General features: G+C 38.5%; 1 protein-coding gene across 1 annotated transcript; it reads right to left on the bottom strand.

Annotated features, from left to right (window-relative positions):
* Positions 1 to 3,927: 3,927 nt before the first annotated feature.
* Positions 3,928 to 15,930, bottom strand: atg9b (autophagy related 9B). The gene is made up of 15 exons (XM_079487660.1): positions 15,839 to 15,930; positions 15,277 to 15,426; positions 15,149 to 15,192; positions 14,851 to 14,915; positions 14,582 to 14,752; positions 12,611 to 12,752; positions 11,703 to 12,451; positions 9,950 to 10,103; positions 8,949 to 9,128; positions 8,579 to 8,824; positions 7,686 to 7,918; positions 7,503 to 7,605; positions 7,331 to 7,409; positions 6,059 to 6,226; positions 3,928 to 5,692 (listed from the first exon to the last, which is right to left on the bottom strand). The coding sequence occupies exons 2-14, from the start codon at positions 15,383 to 15,385 to the stop codon at positions 6,078 to 6,080; spliced, it is 2,424 nt and encodes an 807-aa protein (XP_079343786.1). The 5' UTR covers positions 15,386 to 15,426; positions 15,839 to 15,930; the 3' UTR covers positions 3,928 to 5,692; positions 6,059 to 6,077.
* Positions 15,931 to 16,311: the final 381 nt, after the last annotated feature.

The following is a 16,311-nucleotide window of genomic DNA, read 5'->3' as shown; positions in this document are numbered from 1 at the left end:
TTGACATATTGAACATGTTTACATCCGATTCATTGATGAAACAAAAGTGTTGCACAGATATAGCCTGCAATCCTAAAACTGGAATATATTCGTCGCGAACTAGGCAAAGAAAAAGCAAATATGAGAGAAAGAGCAAAGCTTTCCGGTGAAAGAGCTGGCAGGTTTCATTTCAGACAGTATAATTATTTCTACCTTTCACGTCTCATAAGTCTGTCTGCGAGATTCTTATGAAATATTAAAGCCTACTGGATTTCTTGCCATAGAAAGTTTGTCTGATTGCGATTTTATACTTTTTTATACTTATTTAATACTTTTAGGGTCTACTTTTAGGTTCAGAAATACAGTTTGAGGATTTTGGGAACGTTGTATGACCCTGTGGATGTAAAATTGCAAGAATACAAAAAAAAGCTTCACACAGATTATACAACTGCATGATTGCAACCTTTTTTTTCAATGAAGGCTCGGAACAATTTCTATTGAACTTCTTGCCATATTTGAGTCTAAAAGGCTATAAATGCTTTACGGTTATTAAACCAGTCGGCAATGACATCACTACATAGAAGATTTGTAATGCCGTCACGGATGTACACACGGCGCACACACAGAGAATCATATGCATTCAGTTGAAAGTACTGAATGTGAATTAATGGAGCTTATAAATCAAGACTAAAACACGTCTTCCCTCCCACCCCCTTCATTCATGCTGCTGTCCTTCTGTACAATCATTATTTCATCATCGGTTGATGTTTTGTTTCCCGATTACGGTGACATTCCCTTCATTCTTTTCCCCTTTTTTGTTTCTTTTCACGTTCTTTCTCCGTTATAAACGTGTTTGTCTGTCATCATCATAAAAATCATCTCCGACCATCATCTGACCTCCTTGTACCTCCCCGAACCCCCCCCTCCCCTCTTCCAAATGTCCCATTTCTTGTTTTTCAGAGCACATGTGACACACTCCGGAGTCACTCGGACAGTCTCGGATTCGCGCCGAACGTGCTACCTAGTCACCCGGCTATAGGCAACTTCGAGGAATTCGCCTGTTGATGACGCAGGCGGCGAGGCCACGTTTAGTGTTCGACGGAAAACTGTGAAATATCTGATAGACTCCAAACGAAGTGTAAGTCCACGTGTTAAATAGTTACAAAAAACCTATCGACAAAACCTATCGACACCTGAATAGAAAGGTTATTATAATAAATCATCATGAAGTACAAATAGGCAACACTTCCAAACCAAAGCTCAGGTTTTATTACAGCCACTGTTTGTTTGAAATGTGAAAATCCGGGTCGATTTCATGCCATTTCTTTCCAACAATGTAAGACGTACAGATGCTGTAATGGTACTTCATCCTGAAGTGTATTTTGTGCTTTTTTTAATGCTGTATGAACACTGTGGGCCTAATTTGATCAAGCCGCCTTAAATCTCGATAAAGAAAGCATTTTAATATTGCACAACAATTGTTAGATTGTTAGTTGACCCGGCCGAGGTGTGAATCTCAGCGTTTTTTTTGTACAATAACTGTCTGAGCTTTAACGCAGAACGCGGTTTGACTGAATTAGCCCCGTGATAGCAACGGAACACATGTGTAATCATTCAGTATGTTTGTCTATGTTCATATTTTGTGTGTATATAAGTGCAATAATATGCATAATGTGTTTATGAATAATGTATATTATAAAGTCTTAATTATTAGCTGTCAGGTAAACAACACAAAGAACGCTTTCAACACAACCTGAGTGACCAGCCATTTGCTTAGTGTTTCACCTTCCATCCGTGTGGAGATGGAGCTCAGATTGATCTGTTTCATAAGTGTAATCAGTAAATCAGATGCAAAGCTTCATCTATCCAAACGCATAGAATACGAGGAATGGATCCGTTCAGTAGCTCTCGAAAGCTTATTCATTATTTTAAGTGGCAAAGACTGTAAACAACCTATTTGACGTGAATACGAAATCAACTCATTTAAAAGACGTCACATACTCATATTTATATTTACTTTCCCGCCGGATGAATACAAGATTCACCCAAATGTACACATTCGGTGTTCATTTATTCACCCTCGTGTATGAGAGTCGTTTTGTACTGTGGAACACAAAAGAAGATATTTTGAGAAATGTCTCCGTGGTTTTGTGTCCAGACGATGGGAGTCAGTGGAGCGCGTTCTTCAAAATATCATCTTTTGTGTTCTGCAGATGAATGATAATCATACAGGTTATGACATGAGAACGAATAAATGATGACAGGATTTTCATTTTGAGGTGAATTGGGTTGAACAATTCAATGTGGAGCAGATGATCTCGGGAATCTTCAAGAAGAATGTGAGCATCACTTGTTTTATTTAGATTTTTTCATGGGAGTGCCTGTAAGTTTGAGGCGTCTTCCTTTCGTCTTGCATGAATCTGCTGATCGCACAACACACGGTGACCCACAAACACACAGTACGGAGACGCAACAAAATACAAATGAATTAATGTTGTTGCATTAGATGATAAACATCAAACTGAGTGGCACAATTAGGCTACAAGCTTAACATTTGACAATAAGATATTTGTAAGGTTAGTGGCACACTTTCTGGTTAAGTGTAGGTGGAACATATTTGTTGCATCCGCTAAAAATCACTTCTTAAAGAGACAGTTCACTTAAGAATAAAAATTCTGTCTTCATTTACTCCATCGTTTTGTTCCAAATCTGTGAAAATGTCTTTGTTCTGATGAACACCGAGAAAGATATTTGGAAGAACGCTTATAACCAGACAGATCTTGCAAGGGGCGGACTGGCCATCTGGAGTTTTCCAAGTGGGTCGCTATCGTTTGGGGGCGGAACGGATGATATAGCCGCTAAACAGACTTGATTGGCTGTTCGCGTGTGTCTCGCGCATGAGCGGTAACGTTGCATATTCCGTTCATGTCGTAGCTTTTTTCTCCATTTATTTGCTTAAATATTATGTATGCAAGTTATCTTTGCGTGCTATTCCGTTGTTAAAGGAGGCTAAACTTTGCAGTCATATAAGGGGAAGGGGATTGTTTAGTACGTGTAGTTACAAGTTGTTTGCGAGGCTCTGTATTTTGACTGCAACTGTCATGCATCCTGATTCCTTCACTTTATCATGAGCCTCTTTATAAACAAAATCATTTTGTGGGACTTTTAACGCTGTATAATAATAGTGTGGATTTATCTACAATATTCACTCGCCATGACGGTTTAAAAGGGCATTTTAAGTCAATCCAACGCAGTATTTCCTCCGTCGATCAGTATAAAATGTGGTTAAAACGTTGTCATGTACTGGAAACCGTTATAAATCTGGAAAACACTGTTATATTCATTTATGGTCGTACCGCACAGAACTAGAATACATGCAACTCATACCAAACCCTTTTTGACTACCATTGTCATTTTTCTTACTCTGGGAGTCAACGGTGGCCAACAACTGTGTCAAGCATTCTTCCAAATATCTTTCTCAGTGTTCATCAGAACAAAGACATTTATACACATTTGGAACAACTCAAAGTTGAGCGAATATTTGTTTTTGGATGAACCGTCCCTTTAAAGAGAAATATAGTTGAGAAATGTACAGTAGATGTGAATCAAGAGTCCAGTTGGGTTTGATATTTTCCTCTCTAATGCAATGATGTTCAAACATGTGACTTGTGTCTGATGGGATCGTTGTCGCTCTGCATCTCTACACTACATTGCATTATATTTAAAGCCTAGTACAACAAAACATTTATCTTCCATAAACGTGATCTGCATCACTGTATTATTGTATTGTTTTATATAAACTACAGTGGAATTTCTAGTACAGGTATCACAGTTTTAAACCAGAGTTACATGTAAATGATCCCGTATAATAAACAATATATTTAACCATCTCTTAACATGGTGTCTGTGTCTGCTTGTTTTCTGGAGTCTATGAAACAACCAAAAAATGATTTTAACACAGTTTATTTTCAGATAGTGTTATTTCAACCAGACATAGTCCAAATCCAAAAAACGGATAAATATTCAAACAAATGTAATATGTATATAGCACCTGGCACAGTCAGACCCGGACTGTTAAAACATAAAGATAACAGAGTTTTGTTCACCTTTACCTCCAGAATGTTTACTGCAAACCTGCAATAGCGTGCTATGATACATCCTGATCTCCATCGTTCACCTTCGCTTAAGTCACATCACACCCATACAAATAAATACTGTACATATACATATGTGAGTCTTCGGGTACATAAGGAGGTATTTCGGTCTGGGCATGATGATGATGATGATGATGATGCTGCGTCACCCTTGTTAACTTCATTATAATGAACTTCGCTCAAGATACCGAAATACTCAAGTTTAGCATTCAGTCTGTAAAAATGACAAAGCACACTATAAAGGGATCGATGCACCATATAAGACTCGTGATGTTGAGATTCAACCTTTCAGAAAGCTAATTAAAACATGATATTTATTCTAGATGGCAAGTGATTTAAGGTTAAAAACGGATTGAAATGTAAGCACCGCACAGAAAATGTTCCCTACAGTTTTGGATCTGCAGACTTGTCCATTGACTGCTGAACTGATGACTTCTGGGATCCAGAATGAAAACTCATCCGTTACGCATTTAATATGTAATTCATGTGGGCATACACAGAGGAACTGTGAGCGGGACTGAACAAGCAGACATAATACAATGAAGGATCCTTAAGCACCATTTAATCTTAAACGGTGGTTGTTATGAACTTGAGTGAGTTTTGTGGGTAAATAATGTGGAAGAAGCTGAACAGGTACAAAGGGTAAAATACATATTTGATCTGTTCTGAATTAAGCATTCGGGTTTAAAAATGTTCATATTAACACAAGCACGTCTTCTTTTGGATCTTTATAGCCTTAGCATTTTTATTTTGAACAAAACCTATTACCGCAGTAATAAGCTAACGTAAAACTAGTCGTCGTTTTTATTCATTTGCTATATTTTGACAAAACGGTGTCCTGTGGTTTTGCCTTGCTTAAAACTTGAGCACTTTTGTTTTTAAATGTTAATTTTTATATCATGGTTATGTCTCATTATTGAGATCTTATGCAAATGACTTACGTACTTATATTGAAATATTTTTTAATTAGTCAAAAAGGTGCATTCTCTTAATGTGATATATTAAATCTTCGAAATTAAAAAGCTTTAACTTAATGAATAATGTATTCTGATTTTACATTCACTATTTTTCTGCATCCGCTCGTGCAGTAAAGCCGTTAAGGTCATAACACTATGACGTAAAGACGCGTTGAAATCTCCCCAAAACAAAGGCAGCGCTTCAAAATATAACAAATACTGCCCGTAAAACCAGCCTGTCCATTGAATCACAGAAGCAAGTTATGATACTCGCTACTAAACGCAAGGAAACAAACTCGGCATGAAAGAAATCAAACGCAAATAAATACTGTAAAAACAATGTACACTTGTGATTTAACTCTGTCAGCATGACATCATACCTCAAACAAAAACCTACGATGTTCACAGCAGTCTTACACTTAAATATATTTCGATGTGAAGAGGGAGGGCGGTGGTGTTAGTGTTCTGTCCGATGCCGTTCCTCTGTCCAGAACGGATGGAGAAGCCAGTGTCTTCTCAAGGGCTGTTTGATGTTCATGCACGATCAGATGATGTCAAATCAAAGTAAGGCCACGACATACCTCCCAAAAACAAATGCAAACCCTGTAAGAGATGAGAAAATACATTAACAGCATTAACACATTTTGACAAACCGCGTCTATTTACCTTTGTTTTTAATACAATGTGGTGCACTTCCTCTTTCATTGATCAAGGAGTATCGACAACATTTGAGACGAATCTCTCAATTCTGAGCACGAGCGAGATCTTTTACCACCGTCCTCTCCTGTGACGTCTACAATGCATTTTTCTCTTTTTAAAAGGCATGTTTTGGGCATCTTCTCCTATTTTAATTGAACACACCTGCTGTTTGCTAATTGTGAAAAGGGTCCACGTTCTCCGAGCGAACAGTCCTGGTTATCTGGAGCAGAACTGGACTGATCCGGATCTGTGATGTGGTGTTAAACTCACAGTAAAGGTTGAAGGCACTTCAGCTGCTCCCTCTGCTGGTCTGATCCGGCACGGGACCGCTGCTGTTGATCTCGTCTTCATCCGCCTCTTCCTCTTCAGCCCAGCCGCCCAAACGACCAGACACGAGCGGCGCCAGGCTGTCTGTCTGTGTGGACAGGATCTGAGGGTCTGGAGAGAAAAAAACAAGCAGTGGCTTTAAATGACATATTGTGAGTGTTAACTGTTCAGGAATGTTATTTAGAATAATAGCCAGACATCTAGATAATAATAAATATAAATAGATGAAAAATGAAATAAATAGATCTGTTTATCTTTGATACAATTACATTTATTTTATATAGAATTATTTTAATAAATAATAAAATCAATAGTTGTTTTAAAATCTCAGTGAAACAGCCAGATATTTGAATATCAGTGTAGTAATAATAATAAAATGTAAATACCTTAAAAATGTATAAGAAATAAAAACAAAATAAAAAAATATTTATTATAAGTTATATTTTTTTAAATTACATATACTAAAATGATTCATTTTGATAAATAAACAAATTATAGTTGTTTTTAAGTCTTAGTGTAAAAGCCAGACATTTGACTATCAGGGTAATAATAATAATAAAATGTAAATACATAAAAAATGTATAAAAAACAAAATGATAAAAATATTTTAAAAAAAAATGTATTTGTTATATTTATTCAATTAAAGCAATAAGCTCCAAGAAGCAGTGGTTTACAGTGCATTTTATAACAGCTAAGGGCGCTGTGGCGAAGCAGAACATTTTAAATGTATCAAATTTAAAATATGTAAATATTGGTATATTGATATAAATTACATTCATTTTATCTAGAATTTACTTTGATTAAAGACAAAATAAGTTGTTTTTAAATATTAGTGTTTTGTAATGTATTATTCTTTGTCCAAAAGACAAGCATAGATTAAAAGCACATTGTTTTGAAACCATTATCTAGATTACTGTAGCCAAATGAAACACAACATTCCACATGTGACTCTTATTTTGTAATTAGATCATTTAGAGGCTTTGAAAAAACGAATTCGGGAGCACAACAGAATAAAAAAGCATCACCCTGTGCCCTTAGATCTACTTTAATAAGATCATGTTTTCTATGAAAATAATAGAAGACTTGTTTTTTTCAGCCTGCGATTTAAAGAATGCTCTTAACATTTTAGCATGTAATATGCATTCATAAACAGTCCATACGATTCTTAAGTAACTACACATATAAAGACATTATAACCCCATGTGGAATGCTCACCGCTGTTGGTGCTCATGTCCCTCATTGGCAGGGAGGTGTGCAACTGTCCAGGTGCATGCTGGGTCTTCAGTTGATGTACCTACAGAAGATATTACAGTTACAGCCTTTGGCAATCTGTTTAGTGGTTGACGTGCTTATATATTGTGTCAGGATGGGTGCTGAATACACTCACCTCATGCATGTATATAGCGTGAAGGCTCATCTCTGCTGATGCGAACTCAGACGCCAGTGCTGAATAAGACTGACTGAGGATCCTGGAGTCACTTGCCGACATGCTGATGATCAAAAAGGTCAAATTACAATCCTTAACAATATATTAGACGTGATTTAATGAAAGACACAGAATGTGAGAGACCTGTCGCCCAGCGCGTGGTCGCTGCTGTACACAGGGCTGTCATGAGTTTGTCTGGGGGCGTACGAGCGAGAGCGCTGTCCGGCGTGAGGTTGCTGAGAGGAAGACAGAGATGCCAAGACGCTGGCCGCAGCCGAGGCCGCGCTGTTCTGCGGGATAAAGCGCCGGTTCCTAGCTGGCACACAGGACGCGGTGAGGACGGGGTGAGCCAACACGCTGGCTAACAGATTATCAGGCTGGAGGAAGAAGAAGAATACAATACAATACTGTCAGGCAGATGTAGGCGTACGGAAGCAGATGGTGGGGGAGAGAAAGCTCGGGCGATGCATGCATTATTACAATCTGTGAAAATATCCAATCTCTGTAGGTGTCGGAAAAAATGCGGTGGCATTAAATTAAATGTCAATATTCCCTGTCCTCCGGCTGGCTTTTAATATACAGAATGCCACAGAGATTGATTTATTTTCCATATTCAGTGAAGTGGATCGGTGCTCGGGCCGCTTCTATTCTCCATCTACACCTCCTCCTGTTATCCAGAGCGACTTACATTGCATGATACTATACATTTGTATCTGAGTACGTGCAGATCGAACCCCTGACTATCCATAACATTTATAAAGATTTATAGGGGGTCAGCTGTGGCCTAATGGTTAGAGCGTTGGGCTTGTGATCAGAAGGTTGCAGGTTCTAATATCAGTGTCAGCAGGTCATGACTGAAGGACCCTTGAGCAAGACACCTTACCCCTGATTGCTCTGCAGTAATGTGTCACTGTAAAAAAACTACTTGTAAGTCGCTTTGGATAAAAGCGTCTGCCACATGAATAAATGTAAATGTAGATTAGGAACAACTCGAAAGTGAGTAAATGAAGACAGAATGTTGATGAATTGTGACTTACGCCAGTGGCGGACTCATTGGATAGCAGTGATGTGCAGAGAGGAGCTTCAGACAGAAGCAGGTGTGGAGATGGTCCCGTCTGAGCGTCCTGTTGAACCTTCTCTTTCAAATGGCTGATGAAAACCGAGCTCTCCTGCGGAGGCTGCCAGCGAGGGTTTTTAATGGTGAAGTGCATCAGAGAGAGTTCAGTCTTGCCGTTCTCAGCCTGCTGGTACACGGACGCCTCCGTCTGACCTTCAGACATCCACTGGGTGACAGGAAGAGAAGACAAGTTGCCTTATTGGTTAAGATACTCAAACAAACAAATCAGCCTACGCTTATAGCTGCGTATTAAGCTTGAATAGAAGATGCCATTTTAGCATCGACAATACCTGGGGGTTGCCGTGCCGCCTGATGTCCATTTGTGCGAATGAGCATATGTCGCCCACCCCCGCCACGTCTACGGTGAAGTTGCGGAAGAAGTCGATGATCTCCAGAGACTTGCTCCGTAGGGGGAAGATGAGGATGAAGGGGGTTATTATGGGACTGAGGAGCTCCTCCAGGATGAAGACCTAGAGGACAGGCGACACAAACAAAAGCTGGTTTTTACTTCAGCGGACAACCTAAGCCGGTTTCCATTGAGTCGTTGTCCGCGTCGACAGGCAATGGCCACTAGGCGTCGGTGTGCACTGGCGTGTTGCTTGTGTAACGTAGTGAAGAGCAGAAAAAGAAGCGGTTAGTTGTGTATGCTGTCTGAGAAGTATTTAGCAGTGATAGCGGCAAGTAAACCGTCACTTTTGCAGCTTGAGCTGTTAAATACAGAACTATTCGTAATGCATTTGGATGATATATTCGGAATAACCCAGTGTTTTTGACCTGAAGGGAGGGGGTTCAAGCAGACCAGTCAGAGCGCATGCAGAAGTAAAAGAACAGGCATATGAAAAAGTCCTTGAGAAGGTGTGCGGGTGTGATGGGACCCCCTGGAGAACAGGCGCATACAAGAAACGTAGAAATTAACATGGTGAGTGAAAACAGGTGTGCAAATAAGTCCTGGAAAAACAGGTGCATTTCATACTTCAAATAACACACTGTTACTTTGAGGCATTTCACTTACCTTTTGGCCTTAAAGAGATAGAAATTCTGAAATGATTCACTCCCATGTCATTCAAAACTTTCTTCTGCAGAACACGATATATTTTGAAGAACGTTTGTAACCAAACAACATTGACTTCCATTGTTGGGATACAAAAACCACTTCTCAAAATATCTTCTTTTGTGTTCCACAAAACAAAAAGTCCTATTCATGAGGGTGAATAAATGAGGGGGTGTACTGTCCCTTTAAGATACAGACATGCGCTTTATTGTAATGTTTTGATTACAGAGCAATTCTTACCGCTTTGTACTGGAAAAGCTGTGCCATCTCGTCGCGGGTTTCGCTCTTGTTGGCGTGACCCTTCCAGTGGTCGGGCATGTAGTGGATGTGCGCCAGAACACACTGCAGCAGCTGTTCAGGACACCACACCATATGTTCATCGGGCATAAATGACCTGAGAGAAGGTGAGATTATAAATCACGCTCAGGTCGGCCGAACAGGTGCTGAGAGCGCGTTTAGTGAATGTTATGTCAAAACTAAAACGTTTGGAGGTAACAAGGTCGGTGGCACACATCAAATAGCACTTATTATTTTGACCCGGGGCCAGCTGGGAAGAGTTTCAAAACCAGCGGATTTATAAACAGACCCTACAGTAAAATACTCTCTGTATCAGAGTAAGCTTAACTGTTTTTAAGGTCATTTCAGTTCAATCTCAATTTTGTGCTTTTGTGATTTTTATTTATTTATTTTAGATCGCTATATATATGTTTTATTTATCTCAATGAATAATTTCAGTGCTTATTTCTCTTTATTGCTAAAGCAACATTTTCAATTTGAATATTTTCCTGTTATATTTGGCCTATATTGTATTTGAATTCAATTAACATCAATATTTATATATTATTTTTATATATCAGGGCTTGACAGAAACGCTTGTCCGGGACAAGTGAATGTTTTGTATGGGCAAGTAAGAGAGAATTTTACTTGTGTTTGTGTGAAATGTGTTTGTCTTGTGCTTGTTTGTTTGTGACAGTAATCAATGGCACACTGCAGTAAATCCATTTAACAAGATGCGGACGCAGAATCCTGTTATTTAAAGGGGTCGTTTCATGAAAATCTGACTTTTTCTCTGGTGCTGATGGTCGAGGATTTGTCTGCGTCTGCACTGTATGAGGATATAAACCATTAACTTCATCTCCAGAGTTGCTCTGAGAGTTATAAATATGATAACTACAAAGCTCTTTGACTATGATGTGAAGCTAATAGGGATATTTTGCGAGGCCAAAATTTTTCTTATAGATTTAGATTTGTTTTGTGCTTTTATTTCTCTCTTTACGTTCTCTTTTTGGGTGAAGATTTTAGTTTACTAAAATTAAAACTTTGAAAACATCTCTGTTCATTGAAATCAAACTAAATATTGACCTAAAAAGTATGGGAAGAACTTCACTAAAGGAAAAATTTAAATGTTGCCTCAATAATAAATGGAAATAAGTTTAAAGCACTCAAATTATAATAATAAACAGAAACTAAAATTGAAATGAATTAATTTTATATAGTAACATAAAAAAATGTAACTAATAAATTATAAAATAACAAAAGCAAAATTACAAAAACTTTAAGTAAAGCTAATTTTAAATATTAATAAAACTAAAATGAAAGCTATAATAAAACCAAAGCCACGCCTCCTCCAAACAAATTATCGTATTTTGTAAATCCTCGTAATGAATTACAACCTAAATCCATTCAATTCTTCTGTAATCAAGTACATAACTGATAAAAAGAAAGAGAGCAACCATTGTATTTCTATCAGACCCTTCAGACTACGGCTCTGATGACGTATGATGTCTGCGTGAACAGGGGGTGCGGTGGTATTCAGAATACATTGGCTGAAAATGTACACATGACCAGTCACAGCATTCGGCTAGAAAACGTTTTGATTGGGCGAATGTTTTTTGGTCCGTCTCTTGAGAGCACAACCACACGTTTGAACTGTAACACTACTTTATGTCATTCTCCTGTACTAGTAACCGTTGTTAAACTGTGGTGTCCATACCTGGTGACGGTGATGACCACTCCCAGTATAGTGATGGCCGTTAGTATGTGTTGCACGGTCAGCACGTCCTCATCATACACAGTGAGGGCGATGAGCACAGCCAGTACTGAACCAGAAAAGAAAGCCACGTTCTTCGCCAGAACCGCTAGCAAAGGAGAAACAAACACATTCATGTACTTAGCGGCAGGTTTGTAGCCGCGCCCCATCCTGCCCTGCAGCTCGTGATCCAGCTCGTTAAAGTGTCTCAGGTACAGACGGCCATACAGCGACCACCGCCGCGCCCCCAAACTGCCCGGTTCCCGTTTGATGACTTCGGCGTAGCTGAAAAACGCATACAACACCTGCCACACCAGCACGAACGGGCACAGCAGAAGATTGACAAGACCGGTTAACAGAATGACACGACTGAGCTGTCTGGCCAGGTCCTGACGGTTAGCCGCCCGCTTGTACTTGGGATGTAAACTCCATTTGTTTTGGAAAAGCGACAGGGGACCCCAAAATAATAGGAGCTCAAAGTTGTATTTCAGGCCCTGCGTGAGAAAAATCATCTCGCCCATGAAGGGCACGTGCAGTTTGACGGGCAGCAGGGACTTGTTGATCATGGCCACGGTGTAGTTTTTAAAGCGGAGGATGCGATGGTAGATGTCCAGTTCGGAGAGTTCTCGCTTCTGGACGCACATGGGATGCTCACGCTGCAGGTTTATCAAGCGAACTTGAACTTCTTGCCATGTGAAGTTACACAATTCATCCTGGAATCAAAAGACAAGATGATATATTAATTGCTTTGTTTAAGCAGATGTGTTGTGATAAATTGTTTGTTTAGTGAAATAATAACAATGTATAAACAAACAACAAAGCAGATGTATTTTAAAACTGAAGTGCATGTACTGTGACCATGCAGTCTTTACCATTTGTATTTTCAGCGCTTTGATATAAAACTGCCGGATCTCCCAGTAGCTGAGGACATTGAAGATCACCTTCACGAGCCGATAGACCCAAAAAATGGCGGCCATTATCAGGAGAAAGATGATCCAGCTGTTGCCTTCAATCCTGATTGGGTGAGAATGATTTATTTTCATTACGACAGCGGGTGATTGTGGGTATTTCTCAAGGTCCAGTTATGACATTAATGATAATGAAGTGACTGCACTGGCAAAGAAAATCTGAGTCGTTTAAACCTGCCAAACCTGAAATTGAAGGAATGAATCATTTATATCATGTTTTAATAAAGTGACTAATAATGTGATGTGTTGGGAAGCCGTGGAATTACTTTTGTAAGATGCCAGATGATACAATCCCAATATAGGATAACATAAAAACTTTTGCATCACTCACACTTTTCTCAGAACACATACAAAGATCCCTTCTAGTTCCCTTAATTTATTAAATTGTTCTCTGAATACTTTATTTTGATTGGTCAACGCAATCTCATGCCAGGTTTAAATTTGTCACAAATTATTAATAATACTGTATTTTACAAATCGATATTTTGTACTCTTGTGTGTTTTGTGGCATGTAACCATGTAATACTGTGAGCTTCAAATGGGGGTCCAGATCAACATTATTTTAGTTTACTTAAATAAAGATTTCAAAAACATTTATGTTCATTAAAATAAAATGTTGACCTAAAATGTTTAAACTTAAACTAAATGAAAAATTAAAATTCTGCCTCAAATATAAACTGCAATAAGTGTAAAGCATTACAATTATAATAATAAACAAAAACTAAACTAAAATAAACATGAATTAATCTTTTATAGCAACACAAACTAAATTATAAAATGACAAAGCACACACCACAACTGCTAAAACTTTAACTATTTTTAATAAAATAAAAATAACTATGGTCCAGTTCAGCATGTCGGGATTTATTTTGCGATAACAACCGGATGATTGTACTTGATGATCTCTATCTTAAAGGAATAGTTCACCTTCGAAATTAAAATAATTTTTTTCATTTCCTCACCCTGTTGTCATTTTAAACCTGTGGAAAATAAAATATTTTGGAAAATGTTGGTAACACAACCAATGCAAGTCAATGGGGACCAACAGTTTTCTCTAACACACATTTTTCTAAAAATGTTTGTTGGTGTTCAGCAGAAGACTTCACAGTGTCACAGAGGTTAATACTGACAAAAGGTCATGTAAATCATTTTTATTCTAAAGGTGAACTATTCCTGTAATACATCTTGTAACCATAATGAATATCCCATTTCTTTAAAAACAAAATAATGACAGGATCAGCAAGAACATATCAGAACTCAAATGTTCACTGTTCTAATTCGATTCCTGGAAACACCGAGTGAACTTGGATGTAATTCATTCTTGGAGTGAGTCAGCTGTGACATTTATAGGTTTGTGTTGCGTATCTGAGCGTCTTAATGACAAATCAACAACATCAACCTGCTTCTAAAAGATTAACTGCACAAGAGAGATTTCTCCAAGAACACACATAAGGTTTTACATGAAGAGCAATGAGTCAAATGGATTTAAACATCACACGCTCTATATCTATTTAAAACCCCTGAGCTTGAACGTACTGTAACACACAGTCTTAGTGTCAGAGAAACAGAATACCAGAGTCTGAGAGCAGAACATCCCCTGGATGATGTTCCAGCAAGTGTTTGTTTATGGCCTGCTGCTTATTTTGGACTCGCTGTCTGTGTGGCAAACAGGAATCAGTCCAGAAGTGAACTCGGGATCATTTCCAGCAGTAATTTCTAACTAATGTGAATGTCACAGGAACTCTGGACGATACCCCAGCGACAGAATTCCCCCTTAATGCTCCGGGATACGTTTGCTTTCGGGGAACTACAGAAATCCATCTCGACAGAACATGCCTTCAAAACCTGACCATAACACATTCACAACACACTGACCTCTCAGTACACTGCTCGCCGGGTAAAATAGCATCGGAAATGGTGACCTTATTCCTGTCCAGAGGTCCGAGGGTCTGGCCCGTGTGGTTGACCGCTCGGTTGGCAAAGAGAACATCGTATTCCACACAGTTGAAGAGGAACGTCGTAAACGTGACCACGAACAGGAACTGCCTGTATGAGGAATGCAAAAAAATACGTTGAATTCTGGAGTGGCGTGGCATTTGAAACAGCTCGAACAGAGGACTTTAGGCAACGAGAAGATGACTTACACAAGCTCAAAGAATTCTGATAACACCATGCAGGCAAATCCATTCTTCTGATGGAAATGGTAGATGTGACATTAGTTAAAGACCTCATAATATTTCATAATTGTTGAAGTACAGCATTCGTGTATGGAGCGTAACATTAAAGCAATGCCTTGTTATGAACAGACAGTCTGTTCTTATGAAAAATACTGCGTTTATACGCCAAATAAAGAATTAGAGCAGAACCCTGCTGGTAATTTCATAAACAAATGATTCTCCTGTAAATGAAATCTGACGTCAGGCATAATGCACTAAAGGATATTCTTGTGAAGAAATTGTCAAGGTTCTTGATATGATGCCACGGATCTGCAATGTGAAGAAGACGATAAGTAATACGCACGTGGGGTTTAAAACACAAGTCAAAGTAAAACTAAAGTAAACAATATGTACCTCCTCTGCTCTCTGGCACATGGATGAGTAAATCTTCCTCTCCTGGCGGGGAGTCTTCATCGTAGTCTTCTATTCGCTGATACTCCTGATATGTTTCAAAATCAGCCATCGTGTTTACATTCTAGCTCTCTATAATGTTCACCATGGGTCCTGTACAGCAGATACAACAATAGAGGTGACCACATATCGACACGCCTGAGGCTGTATGATGGTAAGTGACAAACGAAAAGACCTTTATAGAAACACACACAACATTGTTGCTGCCTTTGATTTTTCTATGTTGAAATCACGTCACGTGGTCAGTTTAGACATTGAAGGACATGCTTGATTGCATCATTACAAATATACAATTACATGTAGGCGGTGACGTGTTAATGTCGTTTTTATGACATTTAAGGATATTTACAGAATGTCTCTTAACAACGGCGTGTTCACACATCAGCAGCAGACATAAAGCTCATCCAGACAAATGTCTTTATCTATGAGTTGAGCTTTAAAACGTTTGTATTAACTGAGAAACGGGAACAATTTAAGTATTTCAAGTCGTTAAATGTAATCTTACCGTCCGAGCGATGGTGATCTTCGTTTGTATTCTTCACAACAAAAACACAGAAATGACAACAAATGTCGCCTGACGTCACGTCGAACATGACTTCCGGTGGGACTTTTATTTCCGTACATGTGTTTTGGGTTCCAGATTTTTTGCCATACGAATCAATAATAACATTTTATGTTACTGGAGATGTTAGCATGTTATAGTAATATCAGTATTATTCATATTCATATCATATTATAATAAACGCGGTTCTTATTCAACTAATTAAATTAAACATTTAATTAGACCCAAATTTAACAACATAAATCCTGAAATGTGCCATTTTCGGATATTTCAAATGTATGAAATATATGTTCGTCGTTTAAGAAATGATACAATAAACAAAACAATATCACTAAACGTATTAAACAAGACGCGGAGGCTGTTACAAAAGCTGTACATAAATCAATTGCGGTTAAATATGTCATTTATAAATTAAA

The sequence above is a fragment of the Barbatula barbatula genome (genome assembly GCF_947034865.1).
Source record: "Barbatula barbatula genome assembly, chromosome: 23".
NCBI lineage: Eukaryota > Metazoa > Chordata > Actinopteri > Cypriniformes > Nemacheilidae > Barbatula > Barbatula barbatula.
Note: the sequence above shows the minus strand (reverse complement) of the source record. Positions and strands in the feature narration are given on the sequence as shown.

Excerpts from the sequence above, each read along its gene's own strand:
- atg9b (XM_079487660.1), bottom strand. The coding sequence starts at position 15,385 with ATGGCTGATTTTGAAACATATCAGGAGTATCAGCGAATAGAAGACTAC. Across the intron at positions 15,193-15,276 it reads TGTGCCAGAGAGCAGAGGAG|ATCCGTGGCATCATATCAAG; the intron begins GTACATATTGTT and ends TTCACATTGCAG. Across the intron at positions 10,104-11,702 it reads GTGGTCATCACCGTCACCAG|GTCATTTATGCCCGATGAAC; the intron begins GTATGGACACCA and ends ACCTTCTCTCAG.